General features: G+C 49.9%; 1 protein-coding gene and 1 long non-coding RNA gene across 3 annotated transcripts; both read right to left on the bottom strand.

The window, feature by feature from the left end:
- Window positions 1-1,923: 1,923 nt before the first annotated feature.
- On the bottom strand, window positions 1,924-9,584 carry LOC136292477 (uncharacterized). The gene is made up of 4 exons (XR_010721905.1): window positions 8,892-9,584; window positions 8,651-8,776; window positions 7,672-7,769; window positions 1,924-5,745 (listed from the first exon to the last, which is right to left on the bottom strand). It is a non-coding gene; the product is annotated as an uncharacterized lncRNA (long non-coding RNA).
- A 4,233-nt stretch (window positions 9,585-13,817) lies between these two features.
- On the bottom strand, window positions 13,818-19,086 carry ZFP36L1 (ZFP36 ring finger protein like 1). 2 transcript variants are annotated; one of them, XM_066188242.1, is made up of 2 exons: window positions 18,817-19,086; window positions 13,818-16,334 (listed from the first exon to the last, which is right to left on the bottom strand). In XM_066188242.1, the coding sequence occupies exon 2, from the start codon at window positions 16,323-16,325 to the stop codon at window positions 15,384-15,386; it is 942 nt and encodes a 313-aa protein (XP_066044339.1). In that variant the 5' UTR covers window positions 16,326-16,334; window positions 18,817-19,086; the 3' UTR covers window positions 13,818-15,383. The 2 variants fall into 2 exon arrangements, with proteins under 2 accessions (XP_066044339.1, XP_066044338.1); XM_066188241.1 differs by lacking the exon at window positions 18,817-19,086 and adding an exon at window positions 17,122-17,391.
- Window positions 19,087-21,390: the final 2,304 nt, after the last annotated feature.

Below are 21,390 nucleotides of genomic sequence, written 5' to 3'. Positions count from 1 at the left end.
CAGGGGTTTCTAGCATTCCAGTGTGTCCTGGTGCCCCTACAGAGACATTCCCTTTTCCAGCAAGGGTGCTCCAGCACACATTCCTGCTGCCAGATGCTGTGACAGTGCAGCAGGGAGAGGCAGATGCTCATTACAGCCAATTGCGAACCATTCCAGTTTTTATGGGAAGCAACCAACACCCAAAATTGCACCCAGAAACCTATGAAACATAGGACTATTTCCTGGAGGGACATGGGCATTGTGTGCCCCCAAGGAGATGACCTCTTGAACAAATGCACTGGGCTTCTGCAGTGGCTGCTGTCTCTGAGAGGGTTTAAGATGTGACCTCAGGAAGGACCAGTGCAGCGATCTAAGTCTGCCAGGCTGGGAAATGTGGGTAACGCCCCGTCAAAGGGCAGCATTGCAAAACTGGCCCTTTCCATCACTGCTTCTTCATTGCTCTTCCTTGAACTCCTCCAGGTGAAGTCACTGTTTTCCCAGGACTCTCCATGGGATAACAGCACAGCTCCAAGGAGGCTTAAGATCTCCTTGAGAAGCACCCAGCTTGGCTGAATGAAGATTCACAGATTAGATGGTCTGTTGGTCTATCCCAGTACATCTTTGTCTGTGTCTGGGGCAGAAGCTCCATTTTCCTCCCAGATATGCTTGTTTTGGAAAGGAAAAGCAAGGCAGAACGTGTACGGCTGCTGAGGCAGATCAGATTGTTCACCCTGATGAAAGCCAGGGTGTCCCCACGGCTGTGCCATGCCACCTGCCTGTCCTAGCAGCTGTAGCCTCTGCAGCAGCACAGAATCACAAGTCGTCAGAGGCAGTGCGGTTACCAACACCTAGGACATCCCATTTCCAATGTCCTGGCTGACGTTGAGGGGAGGATGATGAGAGCAGCCTGTGGAAGGGGCACGCTGCTGCCAGCAGCATCCTGCACTCTGCCACCAGGCCCCACCTGGCACTGGCACAGGGAGCAGCACTTCTGACAGACACAGCCAGCTCTGGGGCCATCTCCCCGCCAGGAGACTGGGGCCTGCAAGGATGCCTCTTTATGACCCAGTGCATGGAGTGGCACAGCTCCCAAAGCTTCCCAGCTCAGGAAGAATTGGGGCAATGGCTGAGGTGTCATCAGACCCTCCCATTACAGTTGACAGGCATAAGCATGGCACCACTGCACTGACACTTCTCCCAGTGCCTGCAGCTAAAGCTATCTCCAGTGTGCAAGTAAGGATGCCTTTCCCACAAGGGAAAACTGGCAGGGGCCATGACACTCCCATTCCCCCCATTTGAAAAGCGGGAGTGAGGAGGTGGGGTTTTCTGCACTGAGGGCTCTCTAGGAAGCTCTGTTTATGGCTTTGATGCCAGACACAAGGTACAATTCCTATTACAGCTCTCATTTCATGCCCGGTTGTTTAATCCAAGCGAGTCAATTCAACCTCACATCACAGGCATGTGAGCTGGAACCATCCAATTTGTGTTGAGTCACAGACATCATCTCAGTAGTGCTTTGGACCCCAGCACCACTGTATCCTGACAAACCTCAAAGGCCAGGACAAACTCCAGCACCGAAGGAATTGCACACAGTCACTGGAACCACATCCACCCATTGCACTGCTACTACCTGAGACATGGAAATTTTGCAGGAAATGTCCTGGCAGGCACCTTGGAGGAGAGGACAGGACTGTTCCTGGTGTGCCTGGATGCCATGCAGGGAAGGACAGGGAAAGACAGGGAGGGCTGTAGGGAAGGAATGAAGGAGGCAGGTGCTGGCCTGACCCACCTGCGTGGATCCCGGCCACCAGTCACCAGCCCTGCCTCGGGATGGCTGCACTCAGGCCGTGTGTGCTGTGTGGGCAGGGCTGACAACACCCAAAAAGCTCATTTCAAGGCAAAGGGCTTGCATTAAGGCAGGACTTGCACTTCTTTCTCCTAGCATTCATCTGGTGTCAAGACAAAAATTCCTTTACACTTTTTTATGGGTTTTTTTTTTTTTCACTTGAGAATACCTCAGGGGAAATTCTGAACACCTCACTATAGGGGTTCATTGGTATTTATATCTGAGCTGCAGTAGCAGAGTTGTGTGAATATTGAGTAATGTTCCAGGCAGAACTCAAATAAAAATAATTGAGTTTCCTCATCGAACAGAACCTGCTTCCCCACCTAAATAGTAATTCTCTATTCAGGGAAGCACCCAGGGCTTAATCTGTTCATTTCCTTCTCTTTTATTGTCTTTTTTTTTCCCCAAGAGGGTTATTCCATTTGGAAATTATTAAAATGCAACCAAACTCTGTGTCAGAAAATCATTTGAAAATGAAAACCAGTACTTAAATACTGTGGCACCCAAGCATGGCAATTGTTTTCAGCATCTTCTGATAAAGCTTCTACCAAACACGGTACAGTTTTTTCCTGGCCCGAAGTAGCACAGAATCAATTTTCTACACAAAATAATGTGGCCAGCACTATTTGAGATTGTTCTCTTAGTATGTAATTGTTCAGGTAACACTCATGAAAAACGGTGCCTTGATATCAAGTCCGTGGAAGCAGAAGAGTTTTGTTTGATCAGTGACTCACAGTGTCAAAAAAAGCAGTGCTGACTTTCCTTCTCTGTAGTCGACACAGTCCCTCAGAGGGCCTGGGAGGCAGCCAGGGTGAAGGGGAATTCTGTGTCCATGACTCACCCATTCCTGGGCTGCAGCGGAGACAGCCAGCAAGTGGTCAATCAGTGGCAATTGTCATGGGGAGTTGGTGATGTGGATGTTCAGACCATCAGCATATTTCACAAGAGCCATTCAAAAGCGCTTCCTCTTCAGGAAAGTGCGACCAGAAGCTGTCTCTAAACCTGAAAATTCCCACCTGTATTTCTTACCAAACCCCGACCTCAACAACCTTTCTCTGTGACATTTTATTTAAAAGGGTTTTTTTACAGTATTTTTAGTAATGATGAGAGCAAATCAACTAAAGCACTAATTGAGTAATACAGCGGAGCCGGGTAAGAGACAGGAGTGTATACGTCAGGCAGAAAAAAGCACGTGTGCTTCAGAACAGGAATATTTTAGAAAGTATGGTAGGAGAAGAAATTTTTTTAAATTTCCATTTTCTAATCGAGTCTTGCTGTAAGTCTTCCCCCTATGGCAAATTGTGTTCTCGGTGCTCCTTAAAGTTCATCAAGACAAAGGAGTATGTTCAACAAAATAAGCAATAGCCCTATGCCTCAAAAACCACTCTAAGTTCCCCACACTTTTTCGGGGAGGCTTCCAGCAGTCCCACAACACAGCTGGATTTATCTAACGCTCTATCTTAAAAGGCACCTCTTATTTCCACCAGACCTCTTTTCAGCCCATCCCTTGAGCCAAGACTTCACTGAGACAGTAAAATAAAAATCATCTGTATTTTTCTTTTGTTGGGTTTTCAGTCCTTGCTGCTGAAGGAGCTGACCTAACCTGGCTGGTTACTCATCCCGTGTCCGGCTGCCGAGGGAGGCAGGTGTGATGGGAGGGGAAGAAACCAGCACTTTATGAGAACAGCGAGTACACAGCGAGGATGCAACTGCTGTCCTGGAAGACAAGGTCTCCTTTGCAAAGCAGCTCCCCAGATCCGTGTGACAGATGCGGGGACACCTCGGGCTCCTGCAGGGCGCAGAGCCCTCCCTCACCCGGGGTCACAGCAGGCAGTAAGGCCACCACGCCGTGCATGGCCCGGGGGGTGGTGGCTGCCGGGCTCCACGGGGGCTGTAAACGGACACTTAGCATCCGTGTGCTGGATGGCCCTACTTCTGTTGCTATGCATGCATTCAGCATTTAAATCCGGCTTGATTTCCCTCTGAAAGCTTGCACTGCAACTAAAAGCAAACCCACCAAAACCCAAACATTAAAAGCAGGGGGTGTTTTTAAGAACAATTTTGTAGCACAGCCAACTTCAAGAGGGAATAGCCTCACTCGTGCGACGTTCTGTAGAAATACAAAGGCAGTTCTTGAATGAATAGGGTTCCACATGTTCCTCTTTTGTCCAAGGCATAAGGAAGCAGCTCCAGAAGACTGGTAATCTTTTTCCATGGTGCTATCCAGGTCTGAAATAACTGGGGTGTGGTAAATCTATGCTGACGTAAATGAGAGAAGGTGTTTTGAAGAACCCAGGACAGGGAGAACAAATTAAAACCAGAGAAGTTTGCTGAATGTTACACAAGAAAAGCCTACTCTATTTTCTGTTTCTTATTTTTGTGACTGTAGAAATTCATTTTAAATTATAGAAAGGAGACCAGAAGGGCAGAGCCAGTATGCTTTGCCTTGGCGAACCAGCAGTAACCAAACAAGAAGACTGGCAATGAACCCAGCCGTGATGAAGTTTAGTATCTGGAGATTCGGAGCTCCACCTGGATCAACAGCTGACCCCTATTCGTGATACAGGAAGAACCTAAACCTCACAGCCACAAGCAACTGAATTTGGGTCAGCTGGAAGTGGGACTCCGTACCAAATCACCAGTGGCACCGTTCTGGAGGCAGTGACAGTGTCTTGGTTTGACCTTTCCCCCCCATCTCTCGAAGCTACAGAAAGAGAGTGGAGCAGACTTCTGGTACTTACTGAGGACAAAAACCTCCTTTGCTTGCTGCATTCATTTGCTAAATACCATGACAGCCTGTCGGGAACATTCTGAAACATTGTTTGGGTTTGATTTTTATATTCCTTTTCCTCTAGCAAAGTACCTGCAAGTTTAGTACGAACAGATAAACACAGTCAAGCACAGCTTGCAGCCTAGCTACATACTTCAGTCTTGAAATACTGAGGTTTTGGATGATGTCAGTCTGGTCTCCCGAGGGCTGCTGTTGTCATCAGATAGCGGGGCTGATAAGGCACATGTTATGATGAGGCGTGCTGATGGGTTTAATCATAGTATCGTGCATGAAGTAGGAAAGAAAGCGGTGTATTTCCTGGTACAGTGCCTTGATAAGGCTCTCACTGCTTCATAGGTATTTCCACCACACTGTCCTCCGCTCGGCACGCTACAGATTGCTGACAATCTGAAAGTACAAACAGTGCTAGGGTGCAAAACCCCAGTTCCTCCATCAAAAACATGTTTATTTTGGACTTTTTGTTTCTTTTCCTGATCTCAATTTCACTCCCTCTCTCTCTCTCTTTTTTTTTTTCCTTTTTTCTTTTCTTTTTTTTTAATTTTATTTAATCTTTTACAAAGCAGGACACAAAGCAGCTGTTGAGTGCTGGACAAAGTACAGTCAGTTTCTAGAGCAGGATTTTCCCTGTCCCTCACTCCCTCCCCACTGCATTTGGGAATCACCTGAAATCTATCACAGCCTGTGAGTTAGGGCTGGATTTGAAGGAGCTTGCCCCCACCAGCACTTGTTTCCACACTGCTCAGATGCTCACTGCTCAATTGCAGTTTCTTCCTCTCTTCCTTGTTTACTTCATATTGAGCATTATGATTTGTTTTGCCAGCAGACCAAATGATAGCATTTTAAGTCCACACAATTCTCTGTGTCAGAGAACACTGAAAAGGAGTTGGTACATTGCCTTTACCTGGAGCTGGACTGGATTTTACTTTTTTAGCATTCATGTTTCTTGTCCACTTCTTGTGTTTTACTTAGATGAAGCAGAGGAACAGGCTAGATCCCTTGATCAATTTTCATTGCCACCTGTGGAAAAGTCATGGCAGTCCCAGTCCTGCCAGCAGGAGCACAAAGAAAGATGTGCAAAAGTTGAAGAAATCCACATTTCTTCCAGCTCTGGCCTTTTCACAGTCAATCTCTGTGTACCAGAAAAACGGGCATAATATATTCTTTTGAAATTCTAATTATATGAGTTGTCACTTGGACCTCACTATCAACCAGTTTTTAATGAATAAAGAGACACATCACTACCTAAACTCATGGAGAGAAATAAAGTGCAGATACCATTGCTGGAACAACGTCTGATATTGCTGGTTGTCCAGCTCATCTACACCTTATGGTTTTCAGAGTCATACTTTCTGTTTCAGCAACTAAAATAAGATTTTATTTGTTTGGGTTTCTTATTTGGATACACTAGGCATCTGGTCTATCCCCTTTCCTCATGATACCACAATTGGAAACCAGATTCTCATTGCTGAAATCCTAACACAGGTCAAGACTGATTCCTAAAACCAGCCAGTCTGCCATCAGCCTCCAGATGGGGGCAGATGTTAGGAGACAATATTTTACTTACAGTAGACCCAGAGGTGATCAAAAATACCTCAGTGAGGATCATCATTGCTTTGTCAAGAAGCCTCCTCTCCAGGGCAGAAGTTGATTCTGAAATGTTGGTGGTGTGGTGGCCACTGGTGAGGGATGGTGGATGATTTGGTTGATCTAAATAACTTGGCAGAGTTATTCAGAAGGCTGAAGCAGCGCATGGTGAACAGCTAGCTGTACTTTTCCATGGTGACCAACACTAGGCAAGGCAGCTGTTGATGCAGTGGGAGATGACCATTTGTGATGAACAAGGAGAGACTGTTTCTTTTCCCAGTGCATGTTTGCCCCTTGGAAATGAGCTGATCAGGGAGGCCCACAGGACCAAACTCTACAGCTGAATTTTTTTAAAAGCCAGATAATTTTATGACCGCTGTTAAGCGCTGTAATTTACGTAAACCAAGATAATGGTAAATGGAAACAAATCAACTCTGTGTTTCAAAGCTCATGTTCCCTGGGGATAGGGAATAATGTCTCTCCTTCAGGGAGGAAAACCAAAGGGCAGGAATATGGCTTCCTTTGAGTGCACTGGTGGGGGCCCCAGACTGCTCCAGCCTGACAGTGGGGTGACAGCCCGGGGTCCCTGGGTGCCGGGAAGCACAGTGCTAATATCAGAGCTAGTTACATAGATATTATGTATGCACACTTACTCGTTCATGCAATCCACTGGGGATAAACTCTGCATAATCAGGCACCCACCACTGCCAGGCTGTGTGAGGGGAGCCAGGACGCCCCACAGGAATAGGGCAGGGCCCTGGCTGGCAGCACAATGCTGTGAAAAGAGGTCGAACTCTGGTTCCCATTGTATTCCTGGCAGAACCAGTATAATTTGACACAGTGCTTTCCTCCTGACCTCATCCCACATTAGGCCAGGAAGGTTAAATTTACCACCTCCAGAACCAAAGGCAGGACAGCATCACCAAGTGCAGAACCAGGCTGAAAATGAAAGTCCAGGGTGGGTCTAGGACATCCTATATTTTTAGCAGGCATGCAAAGGGAAGCATGAAAAGGATTTGAAAATCACATTCCCTGGGAACAGGCTGCAGAAGAGAACACCCGGCAGGAAAGCTGAAAGGTACAACCACACGCACCATTTTGCGGGACCTTGTCTGGAAGTTGGGCTCCAGTCTTGTTAATCAAAGGCAATGGGACAAAAATTTAGTGGCTACAGACCTCTGTAGGAGACATTCAGGTTCAGTATAGGTTACATACAGAGAGGTTAAAATTGCCTGAGCATTGCCTGACAAGGGAATGCTGTGCACACTTCAGTGCTGGAGACATTCAAGGCTATCAAGTCAACTCCCCATGCCTGAGAGGTGGTTTGAGAATAGTGAGTTCAGTCCTGTCACAGTTAAAAGAGAAGGTCTGAATGATACACTAGAAGTCCCTGCCAATCTGGATGACACACTGATAACCCCACAGGCCGTGGACCACTGGCCTCCCCCAGCTGTCTGCCGTGATTTCTTACCAGCTGCTTGCCTTTGAAACAAACTTTTACATGTTTTCAAAACATCTCCGATTCTGTTTTCATCCACAGTGGAAGTGTTTTTCTGGTCAGAAAAATTGCTGGAAGAAAGAAAACATCTTGGTCAGCAAATTCAGTCAATGAATCCAAAGCCCACATTACCTACACCTAAGCGGAAAACGATTTTCTGCAGCTCTTCTAGTTTTTTTGGCTGGGCACCCTGAAGAGGGGGTGAATTAGGTTTTTTCTCAGCTTTACAATCTCATTGTAAGTTTGTAAGTATAATAAGCGGGGGAAATGGAGTTATTTGTAAACACAGCAAAGAATATCTGAGTCTCAGGGAAAATAAACAGGGAACCTCTTCGCACATTTTCACTGTCATCCTTTTTCCAAGCAGAAGTGCACCTTTTACACTCTGCTGTAGGCCTTTAACAAAAGCTTTTTTAACATAAACTCTCCTCATATCTTGTGACTGTAACTTCTCAGTAAACCAGAACTTTGCTGGTTCTCAAAAGCACTAGCAGCATCTCCAGAGTTGTGAAACATAGTATACTCTCTCCACATAGCTGTAATCAAGGTAAATTACAAAGGTTCCCACCTAACAATGCTCAAGAAATCTCTTTATGGCAAACACAGCAAGAGGTTTAAGAGCTTCATTGGCTTTTGTTCCATATTGCTTAATGTATCCTTAGGGGCCGTGGCTACCATCCCAAACAAAATTTCTATGGCTTGCGTGGCTACATCCTTTTCCTGTGAATCAACATTGGCATCTGCTCATCCAGAGTATTCAGGAGAAATATTTGCTGTTGCCTGGAGACTATGACAGGAGAAAAAGTATCAGGAGTCCTGAATTATTTTTGCAGCTCTTTCTGTGCTACTGTGCCACTGCCAAACAATCCCCTTTACCTGGCAATTGTATCTCTAACGGGGTTTTAAAACTTGTGGAATAGGAACAGATACACTTGCCAAGTGCCCAAAATACCTGTAAAGTCCTCCCAGGCCCACGTAAGAAAGGCATCGTGTAGAAATTACAGAATACATCTGCACAGGCCAAGCAGACTCCATCCGTCTCTGTCAACATCGTCACTGCTTGCACTTTCTGTCCTCCCTGGGAGAGAGATAAACCCCCGCAGGGAGAGCAGGACTCCATGGAGAGCCCCCCGACCGGCTCATTTGCTGAGCAGCGGTCTGGTAGCACCGGAGGTAGTGCAAACACACCATACCTGCGGCTGTGCCTCCACCCGGCTGCTGTGCTGGGACTTTAAACACACACAGAAATGCTGAGCCCTGAAATGTTTCCACCGACTCCAGTTGTGAAAACCTTTCACATCCCACCGGCAACCGCTCACATATGTGGGGGATGAGAAAACTTCCTTCCATCCAGAGGTGCAAGAAAACTCTGGAGCTGGAAGTCACGTGCTCCACAACAGCCTTACAACCCGCAGGATCCTGGATGGAAAAAATTCACTTCCATGTGTTGACTAAGTTAATGTGGTGGGGATAGTGGGCGGACATAAAACGAAACTGTGAAAAGAGATTAATTTGCGGCTGGAGTCCAGGCAGGGAGAATTCCAGTCCTCTGTTTGCTCAGAAAATGGCAGCTACTACCAAAACCCAGTCAAAAAGAAGAGGTTAGGGCAGCGGTAATAAAAAAAAAAAAGAAATCAAAACCGGGGGGTGGGGAGGGGAAGCGGCAAAAGTGAAACAAAGCCTCTCTGGAAATTAACATGTGGAATTCAAAACATTTGCAGTATAATAAACCCAGACGAGCCCATAAAGCTGCACTAGCCAAAAGGAGCTCTGTTCTGCCTACGAGGAAACCCGAACCGGCGTCACGCCTGGCAGCAGCCGCCCCGCAGCCCCGCTTCCTCCCGCCCCAGTGCAGAGCTCTCTCTCGCTCGCTGCCCTCGGCTATGTTTAACGCCGCGTCTGTTTCCACTCTAACCCCTTCAGTTTGGAGGAGGAGGATATAAATCAGCTGCGGAGCTGCCCACAGGGCTTAGTCACAGCAGGTATTGGTTTAGGGTGTCTTAGAGGAACTTTTTTTTTTTTTTCCCTGTAAATATTCTAGGGAATAAGCATCGGCTTTGTGAGGAAAAGGCGTTGCTGAATGGGCCAAAGAGTCTCTAAACAAAGGACATTTTACATCATCAGGCAGAATCATCTTCTAACATTTTGGACTGAACTCAGCCTCGAGGGCAAGCAAGACCTGTTCTGTGAATTCCCAGCAGACACTTGAAGAGTCCCCATCGAGCAGGTCTCACCATCTGTCCCAGTGTTCCCAGCCCCAGAGACCCTCTACAACTCCTTAACACCCCCCCCCCCCCTTCCTCCCACCTAACTCCTTCCTAACACTGGTTTTGCTGCTTTCTTCCTGTTTCTCGCTGGTTCATACCCCTCAAACTGCTTCTGCTAGGAGCTCCCCCTGACCCCTCTTCTGGAGAGCCCAGGTAAAAAAGGCATCGTTCTTCTTCACTCTTAATTTTTTTTGCCTATTTTCACTTCACTCACCACACTTTTGTTTGTTGCCGGAGCATCTGGTCACTGCAGCAGAACTGCCCCATCAGACCCACTGCGTGGTACCAGACCTCACACTTTCGTGTTTGCCTGTTGTAATGCATGGCATGAAGAGCCTCCCTGAAGCACAAGTCTGCCTCTCCCTCCCAGGCAGTGTTTTTAGTGTCAGTGCTGCCCCATGGCGTGTCTTCAGCCTCCAACCTCCACAATACCCCCAGCACTGAAGTCAGGAGCCTCTTTGTTCACACACTGACCACAGCACCTTTTCCCAAAGCCTCTTTCTCCAGACTCTAGCACATGCGCTAGCTTTCCCCAACACAGACCACACAAATTGCAGCAATTAGCAAGTGTAAAGGGCATGCTGTGGTTTTTCCTGTATTACTGCTTCCTAATAGTCGTTCATATCCTTGGGCACAGTCATCAGATAGTATCCAGCAGGCTACATAATCCAGACCTTCCCCTCAGTTTGATGCTCTTGAGCCCCACTGGAGAGACTCAGTTTATTGGCCTTCCTGCACTTGAACATGAGTGGTCTTCAGACTCTGGACAGCATGGCTTTGTTTCACCCATGCTATCCCCACACTGTGTGGACTCAGTCTCTGGCTCTCGATCTTCAGCAGTGACCTCATCCTTTCCTGCCCCACTGCCATCTCCCCTCTGCTGTGCAAAGGCCTGGCAGAGCCCGTTCTTACTGAGGTGATTTGCAGCAGCAGCCCAAAGTCCCACCCACAGACCACTGCACTTACACTGCATAGGAACCATACAGACTGAAAATTTGAGCCAGCTTCTAACAGTTCTTCGAGTGTATTTCTTCTCCAAATTCTTTCCCTCTCTGCCTCCCAGTTTCATGACTATACTGATGAGACAAACTCTGTCAGGACCAGGAACTTGGAAATTTCAGGGTTCCCTATAAATGGTATTTTTCATCACTTGCAATCTGGCATACCATATCTATGTACAAGTGATACGAAACAAATGTTGGCCAAAACCAGACAGTCAAGTTCCCAACTGCCTTTAAAAACAAAACCATCAGCAACAACAAAGAACCCCTATTTGACTTTTCATCTCTCTCCTATGACATTCAGGAAATGAGATGGCCGCTGCTTCTACAGGCCCTAATTGCAGAACTGAAGGTGTTTTAGCACAAAAGCCACAGCTAGCCCATAGCAAAGAAGTGAGTATACAATAGTGTCTCTGGGACACATACAGCTGTTGCCGGAATTAGGACGGGGGGAGGCAGGTACCAGGGTGGGATCTGAGCCACCTGGATCTCTGCAGATCAAAGTCATCACATTATTCCCTACCAAGAGGCAACTGGCACAGTCAGCCATACACAATGGCTCTAATTTTCAAGATATATTGAAGGTAGATAGCACTAGACTCACCTGACTTCAAAGCCAAAAACCAGCAAATTCTTGTAGCCCAGAGGCGTGGACCAAGTCCCTTCTTAGAAGGAGCCCACAGCAAGCACCCATGACTACAACAAAATGTATGCAAAGAGAAGCAAGAGCCACCATAGGTGTCCCCCTGCCACACAGTAGGAACTGTAAGTGCAACCTGCGAAGTGTGCTGAGGCACATTTTGCCATGGCACCTTACAGGCATCTTGTTCTTGCGGATGCTTCTCTGCCCTGCCACAGCTGGCACGCCAGGACCAGCTGTGCTGATGCACGGGCCCAGTCCTATTTTATGGCCACTCTGAAAGTCCCATGCACTAAATCAATAAGCCAGAGTGAAGGAGTCCTCAAGTCACAGGAATGTGTGTCTCAAAACTACCATGTCAGAATAGACTATTTATAGTTTTCTGAACCTTGGCTAGGTTATTACCAGGCATGGGAGGTTCACCTAAACCACCATTAGGTGAATTAGCTAAACCATAGAAAGAGGGTGAGAAAGAGCATGGAGAACTTACCCACAGTAAATACAAGGAAGGAGAAGTCTCTCTAGAGCATCTGCTGCTACATACCAAAGATGCAATGGATCCTAATGGTATCAGATCAGGTAAATCGTTTCACTGCTGAAGACCCTTGCATCCTATCCTGCTCTTCTTTATCCCCTGCGTGAACCAGCTCAAGGTTTGTTTCAAAAGGCAAAACACAAAGTGACCAAGCATATATCATTAATAAACTCATAGGAGAAAAACGGTCCTGGCTTCCCGGAATCAGTGCACTCGAAGGACAAGGGAAGTACCCAAGTACCATAAGCAAAGATCTACTTTTAGCACAGCTTCCCGATTGTTTGTCATACCAATAGCATTGTGCAACAGATACAGCTATTTTCTTCATCAATTATTAACTGGTGAGAGACTTATTTGTTTGAAGAGCTGCACAGAAAGTCCAGAAAGGAAGCAAGCAGTTTCAAGCTCCATGTATGTGCCCTGCAATAGGCTTGGGATCCCCTCCAGATCAGATACTCTCACTCTTCAGGGGCCGACAGCTCGATTCCCAGCAGCAGAGGCACACCTGGGCACTTGCTGTAATAGGGCACGAGTCTCCCAGGCAGAGAGACTTACCGTTATGCCCAGGAGCAAGGCTGCAGTCAACGGTACTGCTGAAGGCCAGCAGTGCTGAAGCTGTGCCTGAGGCTCTTCTCTCAGAGATCAGCACACAGACTATACCATGCACTAGTTTATCTGCCAAACAAACTCCACACATAGCTTTAGCAGTGTTCAAGGGAAGCAGCTTCCATCAGCAGCACTCTTCTTCCTCCACCTTTCCTCCACCCAGCTCACCTCTAGTGCCAGACCACACAAGTGCACAGAGCTAACAGCAGAGAAGGTTGGTTCACTGGTGTAAGCCTTGAGGTATCCTACAGCTTCTATTTGGCAGGAACTTTTCCAACATGAATTAGGAAATCTGAACGTTGGGGCATGTTAAGACAGCTGAAGGACTGGTGGTTCAGCAGCAACATTTCAGCCTCAGTTTGGAAGCAAAAGCTTGCTCCATAGGAGAGCTCAAAGGTGAAAACAAAAGACTTAACACCATGAGCAGTGCTGACAAGGACGTGTTCATAAACAAAACCAATGGCCTGAGAAGTTTCTGGGATTGCTGATATTTCAAGATGTACAAGGGTTAAACGCGATAGCGGGTGATGTGTGCACACATTCCAGCCTTCCCTGGGGTTTCATGTTCCTCTCCCACACAAAGCACTAAACAGCCCCTCTGTGCAAGCAGACCAGTACCACTAACAAGCCAGGACTGAGATTTGGAGTAACCATAACACTTCAACATCCCACTTTAGCCTCACTCAGAACATGCATAAGCCCTCCTTCAAGGGGAAGGAGCTATGCAGGAACACACAAGGCACACAAGAAACAAAAGCCAGTCCCAGGTTTAAGCCATGCTCATCAGAAAGGACTTGTCAGGATCAGACTGAGTGACTCAAGCACTCCGTAAAAGACAGAGAAGGTTAAGAGGTCACCGGGGTAGGTCCCATTGGGTATTCGCTGCCACTGATCTGCTCCCAAGCACTTGCAGGGCTGACCCACTGAATCAGTGAGGAACGATGGAGGCATGCCATGCCTGGGCACACTGTGGGCACTTCAAGGGCCAAGAGAAGGGAAGCATCTGCATTTGTCAGGTTGTGTAAAACCAGCCCCTCAATTTTTGCAAGTAAAACCAGCTCCACTGTCAGTTTCTTGAAAAAACTTGGGGTTTATTGATTTAAACTGCAAACAGTCATTACAAAAGAGATTCTCTTTTAAATAAACTCACACAAAGAGGAAGAAAAAGCAGTGTAGCGAACAGTAACAGGGGGGAAAAAAAATTACATTCATTATTCTCTTTGTGCCAGTCCCATTCACCTTGGCAAGGAAAACTCCAAACTTGGAATACAGAAATGCAAAGACAAACTGTATTTGGAATGTCTTCAGATAGGCACTTTGAGCCCAAGGCTTTTCTCCTTGAAGCATCTATACAATTAGAGGAAGAAAAAGGTCTTCCTTCCACGTTGTCTCGCAACAGAGCTCAGGTATGTACATTCTAAAGCCCAGGTAGGCAAGACCCGGGAGAGGGGAAGAGAAGGAGAAGAGAAAAGGCAAAGATGCACAACAACTCCATTTGCAGTCCAACACAAAAAAGGGGGAGGGAGTTCTAAAATAAATAATCCAAACACAGTTTTTGCATTTTTTTAAATTAATTTTTCATTTTTTAAAATAAAATAACCAAAAAAAGTGTAAAGTTACAAAAAATGTCATTGTAGTATAATATATTAAACTGTGGGGAAAAAAGGAAAAAAGACACTTCACAATCTTAAGATTAATATGGAAGATCATAATTTAAACATAAAAGAATATATTCTATGGATTCATCATCCCGATAAATATGAACAAAATTAAAAAGCAAAGGTTTCGGCAATAAATACGTTTTGATAAGTTAAATAAGCTTTTTATATTGTTGTGCAGTGACAAGCAAAATTTGCTCTCCAATTTCTGAAAAGTTATACAAAATTAAAAACCCAGAAAAAATAATAAAAAGCTTGGCGTGAGTGCTCTAAGATAGGTCTAAAGTACTCTAGAGCAAAACCATTAAAGCTATGTCTACTGGAACTTTGTTTACACGAACTTGTGTGTGTGGAATGACTTTGTTGGCCCCACCCCTCTATTTCTTTATTTGTTTAAAGATGTCACATGTATACATGGGGAACTTTAGCACCAAAATCAAGTCTCTCATAGTCCATCTGGTTTTCGCTTTTTTGTTTTCTTCCTCCCAGTCGAAGTCCCACTCATGTTACAATCTTTGTCCGTTCTCAGCTTTTCTTCCCGCAGACCTGAGCGGATCCAGGCAAGATTTAGTCTTTAAGGGGAGGGGAGAAAGAGGACAGGATGTTAACACTTGTCCACATGCCTGCAGCCTAGCAGAAACTGGCCAGTTGGGAAGGGACTGGGAAAGGGCGATGCAGTACATGGCCAGTGGAGGGAGCCGGATTCGGACATTTCCTGCACATCTGGAAGTGCACAGAGCTGCTGGTGCCCTCTGCAGCTGGAGAGGTAATACAGTCACAGTGAAAAGTGTTAAAAGGCACTAATTTTGTAAACGTTATTGCTTCTCATCGTAATTTTGGCACTTAAGGTTTAAGCCAGTGGGTATCAGGCAGGCAGGTGGACATGTTAACATCCAGCTTGGACTACTAGGGACGAGGTGGGGGAAGTTCAGCTTAACATTGTAATAGAGGTGGGGAGGGGCAAGAGGAAACCCCAGATTAGTCGTCGGAGATGGAGAGTCTGCTGAAGATGGGAAGACGTCTTGAGGTGTCCAGGATAGGGGAATCTGAGCCGCTGTGGCTGCTGCTGGAGCTGCTCAGATAGCCCTCCTGGTCAGAGAGGGAGTCCTGAGGACTGGGTGGCGAGTCAAACATGTTGGGGGACTCGGACATGGGCCTGAACAAGAAGGTGGTGGGGGAGGTCCCGCTGGGCACCTGCACCCCCATGCTGGGGGCAAAGAGACTGACCAGCTCCTGGCTGGAGAAGGTGAAAGGGTTGCTGGCGCAGTCAGGCAAGGTGGGGGAGCCCAGCAGGTCGTCGGCGCTCAGCATGGGCGGCGGTGTGATGGAAGTGGGGCTGTCCAGCAGCCCGCTGGCAGCAGTGCTGGGGAAGCCGGCGAAGCTGAAGCTGTGCTGCAGGCGGGGTCTGTCGGTGACGGCGGGCTCCCGGCCCCCCGCCACGGCGCGGCGCTCCTCCGCGTTGTGGATGAAGTGGCAGCGCGGCCCATAGGGGCAGAAGCCGATGGTGTGGAAAGTGCGGCACAGCTCGGTCTTGTACTTGGGGTGACGGGTGAGGCTCCGCAGCTCGTGGATGCCGTGGGCGAACTGGCACTTGTCACCATACTTGCAGGCGCCGTTCTCCTCGAAAGGGCGGCACAGCTCCGTCTTGTAGCGGCTGGAGTTGACCTGTCCCCCGGGCTGCTTTTGCTGCAGTAGGCGCTCACCACCCTCGGAGAAGGAGCGGTCCCGGAAGCGGCTTTCCCGGGGGCCCAGCATGGGAGCCGGCTCCCCTTTCAGGCTGCTGAGGAGCTGGTTCTGGTGAAACTTGGAGTTGGGCAGGGTGACAGAGTGCCTCCTAGGGAAACCCCCGCCCGCCGGGGTGCCCACCGCCTTCCTGTCCAGCAGGCACCCGCTGACACCCGAGGGGCTGTAATTCAACATCTTGTTGCTCTGCGGGGACAAAGCAAGGGCCGGTCACGTCACTGCTACTGCCACCACCTCCGACGACATCCCCACGCCGCCCCGAGAGCGCGGCGCGGCACCCCACTGCCGCGGCCCGGGGAGCGGCGGCCGCCCTGCCCCGACAGCCCCCTCCGCCGCCCCACGCGCGGGCCCCCTGCCGCGCCCCTCCCCGTCCTTGGCGCGGAGCGGTCCCGGAGCGAGCCGAGCGCCCGGCGCGGGGGGGCGCCCGAAAACCCCGCGCGGCGGGAGCGCCATCCAGGGAGCGCCCCCGGGGACGGCGGCGCGCGGGAAGGGCAGCGCGCGGCGCGGCGCCCGCCCAACCGCTCCCGCAGCGCGGCCGGCGAGGGGCGGCCGAGCCCCGCGGGGAGGGAGCCCGCCCGTCCGCCCGCTCTTCCCCCCCGCCCGGGCCCGCGGCAGCGCCGCCGCCCGCCGCGCCGCGCCCGGGCGTGTTGTAGCGCGGCGGCCCCGGGGGCACGGGAAGGATCCGGCCCCCCCGCTCGGCGCCGCGGCCGAGCCCGCCGGGAGAGCGGGCGGCTCCCCTACCCTTCCTCCTCCGGAGCGGCCGAGGCGGGAAACGCGGGCGGGAGAGACCCCGGCGTCCCGAAACGGAGCGGCCGCACTCGGTCCCCGCCCTACGCCCTCCGGTCCCAGCGCCGAACTTGCTCACGACCAAGAAACGAAGCGGGGGGATGGGAGGGGGGAAGCCCGAACGCGAACCCTAAAGAAGCCGAAAAGCCCCGAAGTTGGCGGCGGAACCCCCCGTCGGCGCCCTTACCTTGCATAAAACTTCGCTCAAGTCGAAGATGGTGGGCGACACCAGGGCTGTGGACATCTTCGGCGAGCGAGGGGGGAAGCGAGTGGGGCAGCGGCACTCGGACACGAGGAGTCACGGCGTGGGTAAGGCACAGCCTCCAGCGCCCCTGCTCGCAGCCTCCCCCCGCCGCCGATGCCACCACCAGCCCGCCCGGCCGCCGCGCCCGCTCGCAGCTTCCAGGGGGTTCGGGGAAAGCTCAACTTATAAAGTTTGTGACTTACCACGGGAGGAGGAGGAGCCGGCGGGAAAGGGGAGGAGGAGGAGGGGGAGGGCAGGGTGATTGACACCGCGACTGAATCACCCGGGCGGGCAGGCCCAAAAAAACTTTTGGGAGGAAGGAGGTGGGGAGGGACAAGGGGAACGGGCGGGGCGAGGGGGGGGGGGGGAGGAACGCAGAAGCGGCCGGGCGGGCGGGTGTGCTGGATCGGGCCCGCCCTGCCCTGCGCCGCGCCGGAGGGGGCGGTTGTGCGGCCGCACCGAGTGACTCCGCGCTCCTGTGCGCGCGTGGCCGTTTGTGCTCCCGGCTCCGCGCGCGCGCCCCCGTGCGCTTGTCCGCGTGCGCCCGCGTGCGCGCTCGCGTTTAACTCGGCACGCGCCCGCGCGCGAGCCCCCCTCGGCCGGCGCGCGCGGCCGTCCCGTTGCGCTCCGCGCGGGGGGAGCGGCGGCCGCGCGCCCAACGGCCGCGCTGGGCGGCGGCTCCGCGGCTCGCGGACTTCTTCCCGCGGAAACCCAGCGGGGTCTGCGCGCTTGGGTGTAAACCGATCGGAGCCGTGTGTTGGGCCGCGCTTGTGCGCCCTGGAGGGCTTCGTGCTGATCACCCCTCGCCGCACCCCCCCCCCCCCCCCCCGGAGCCTTACTGCTTCTTTCAAATTTTTACTGAAAGCCGGCAGGCTCTGCAAGGGGAAATAGCTCACATCCCCGAGTAATATACGTCGTTGAAATGCGTGTCTGCCCTTTAAAAGAGTGTTTGATAAATCCTGCCTTTTCTCCCAGTCCCCAGGACTCAACACTGTAAAACTTAAAAAAAAATAATAAAGAAAATAAGGTCTCTAAGCAAGTAATCTGTTCCAGGTTTTAGTAAGCTAAGTATGATTCAATGATTCATACTGATATCGGTACGGCAGAGACGGGGGGGGAACAATGCTGGCAGTTTCTGTATAAAAATAAAAATGAGCCCAACTGTTGAAGAGTTGTCAATACCAGGGCGGCTCAGCGCTCAGTCTCTGCCCAGATATCCCCCTCAGCCCCAGCTGAGCCGAGGCTCGCCCCGGCTGTAACTTCGGTGAGTGTTTCATCCGAGGCCGAGCAATGGCATCTGGGCCCGCATCCCCGCGCAGGCGGGCCAGGGGGGCCCTGCCCCGGCACTGCAGGCTCTTCCTCCTTCCCCAACTCCGGCTTGGCGGGGAGAACAGAAACCCCCGCCTTGGGCTGCAGAGCGCTGACCCGAGCGGCCATCGCACCGACAACTTCAAACAAACGATCCACTTCCTCCTCTGTTTGCTTTGGAGTCGCGGCATCTGGACTTTGCGCTGGCGGCTGATCTTTTTCCCCTCCTTTGGTCTTCAAGAGCAACCAAAATAACCAACCGAGAGAAATGCCCACAGGCTCGGGCTATTCCAGATATTTTAAATGATCATTATTATTATTGTTACTTACTTAAGGAGAGCAATCAGGTTCCTCGAATTTCCTTCTCTTTATAGTTTTATGTTTTTGTTTCTGTTTTTGTTTTTTTTTCCCCTCGCCTTGGCCAGAAGTGAGGAGTAGACAGGGGAGCAAACAGCCTATTATTTTCTGCAGTTGTTTACTCGTTCTGTAGATGGTGCTTGTTCCCAGGGCTCTGAGCCTCTCTATAATTAAACCCATTTTAATTGTTAGTTAGAAACGTCATTTCGGGGACTTTCCAAGAGTTACCGAGAAAGTCAGCCGAGATAACTATTTCACTACCGAGTCGCTCCCAGCCTGGTTTTTGCCCGGTTCCTCCTGTCGTCCAGCCACGGCATGGGGCTGATCTCGGAGCGGGGTTGCGGCAAGCCCCGGGCGGGCAGCCCCTCCGCCAGCTCAGCCAGCTCAGCCTTCTGCCTCTGCTGCTCTTGTGTTACTCGCTTGTGCCGTGTGCATTTGTTTTGGAAACTTGGGGTTTAATGCTGCACATTTCCGCGGATCAAGTGGCAAAGGCTGAAGCCGACAAGGAATTTTTTTCCAGTGATTTAGCTTGGCAAAGCCCGGCTCCATGGTGGTCTGCCTTGCATTGCCTGCGCACATGCTCAGCTCAGGAATTTAGCTGCTCACCCCACCTCGTGGCTAAAAGTCAGAGCCCTCCGGGCCAGAGTGGGAATTTGTGTGGGCATGAATTCGCACCGAGCAGAGGAAAGAAAAAATTGGAGCCTTACACCACCCGCCAGAGCCATGCCAGAACTTCGATAAATGCAAATGAATAAAGATAGGTAAATGAATAAATGAAAGTCAATTATTAAAGAAGATTACTGAAAAAGTGAATGAATGCAATTCCATGCTCTCTAGCCTTCTTGTGTGATTCAGTCCATCCAGGCCCAGCACATTCCAGCTGGGATACTACAGCTGGGCCTGGGAAGCAGGAATAAATGTTCAGAACTTCCCAAGCCCTTCTCAAACTTGACCTCAGCCCAGGAGATGCTTTTGGAGCCCTCTCCTTCCCTGGGTCAAATGCAAGTAGATGCTAAAGTTGTCACAAAATACAGAGGGATAAGATTCTGCATTAGACCTGTGCACACATTTAGCAGAGGAATTAAGAGCCACTTTCCTGCACAAGAGCTGAAACAGGCCAGAGTGGCCAGAAGGTGGGGAAGAAGAAGGGGGCAGTGAATGAAATTATAAAGGCAGGAGGTTTAAAGGATTACTTTTTCTAATTGCATGTATGTATAAAACTGTGGGCTCATTGGCACATGATGCTGTAGAGGTCAAAAGTATAAACTGGGTCAAAAAAGCAATTTGACAAATTTATGGAGGAAAAGTCCCTGGAGGTTTACTAAAGGCAAAGGCAGACCTCTGCAGCGTGTTGCTGGACAATGCACAGCAAAAGTATCGCTCTCTCATTCCCGTTTTCCCCCATAAGCATTGACTGCTCTTGGAGGTAAGAGGAAGGCCACAGCAGACCTTTGGTCTGATCCAGTTTGGCACTGGGATGTTCAAATCAGCACTATCTTGTCCCCGAGCCGCTGAGCACGGGTTGACACGCTGGCCTCTGCTAAAGGCTGGAGAACAGTCTCATGGGGTGGCTGCACTCTTTGCCCAGTTTAACTCCCCGCCAGGGTAATAAGAGGTTACTTTGAGCACTGAGTGTAAACTGAATCCATGTACCAGCTTTGCCACAAATATATTTGATGATGGTGCAGCTCCTGTGGCAAAAGAACAAGGTTGCTATCTTAAGACACCTGCACTTCCCCTCACCTGGAGCAATTTGGCAGTAGGAAGCCTGCAGGTCTGCTTGTGTCAGAATTACTGAGCAAGAACTTGGGTATGAAAAAACCTGAATCGTTGAAAATGAGGTGGGTGTGAGGTGTTTTGGTTTATTCCCCCTTCTACCGCTCAGTTCCCAAAGTTTCAAGGTAGGAAAGGGAAGTGGTGCTTTCGTCACAAGCAATGTTTTCTTTTGTGAGTGTCAGATGATTTGGGCATTTCACTCCCCTGCTCCCATGGGAATCCACAGGTAAACAGACATGTCTTGTCTGCAGCGGTGCTCCCATGAACAGAGGCTGGGAACAGAGGAAGGACGAACCTCCTGACTTTATTTTTGCTGGGGGTGTAAAATGAGCCAGGGCTTTCTGCAGTCACTATTCTATACATATCTTTTGGGTCTGATGCTATTTTTGTTGGCTATGACCCTGGAGGTGTAGGTGTGGAAGTGCCTTTCTGCTGGTCTCTGCAAGCGGTGTAGATGTTTCCTCTGTTAAAGGCGCCTCCTCAGACTCTGTGGCCTTTCAGGGGGAGTAGGCGGATGTCAGCGTGGCCTTTCCCCACCTGTCTGTAACTTTTTAATACTTCCTTTTATTTTGGCCTTGCACTTCTTCCATGGAACATCTCTGGGTAGCCACTGGGAGGTGTAAATGGCTTGAGATGGAAACCACAGCTTGTAGGTGCGCCCTCTGCCAGCCTTTTCTGGCACCCGAGGAAGTCGGGTCTCTGCCTGCTCCCAAGCAAAAGGGATATTACCAGCTGCTCGGTGAGAAAACAAGTTCACAGAGATACAGGAAA

Source organism: Chamaea fasciata, unplaced genomic scaffold, assembly GCF_029207755.1.
Source record: "Chamaea fasciata isolate MVZ Bird 193981 ecotype frontalis unplaced genomic scaffold, bChaFas1.0.hap1 SCAF_7, whole genome shotgun sequence".
NCBI lineage: Eukaryota > Metazoa > Chordata > Aves > Passeriformes > Sylviidae > Chamaea > Chamaea fasciata.
This window is presented reverse-complemented; position numbering and strand designations above follow the sequence as displayed.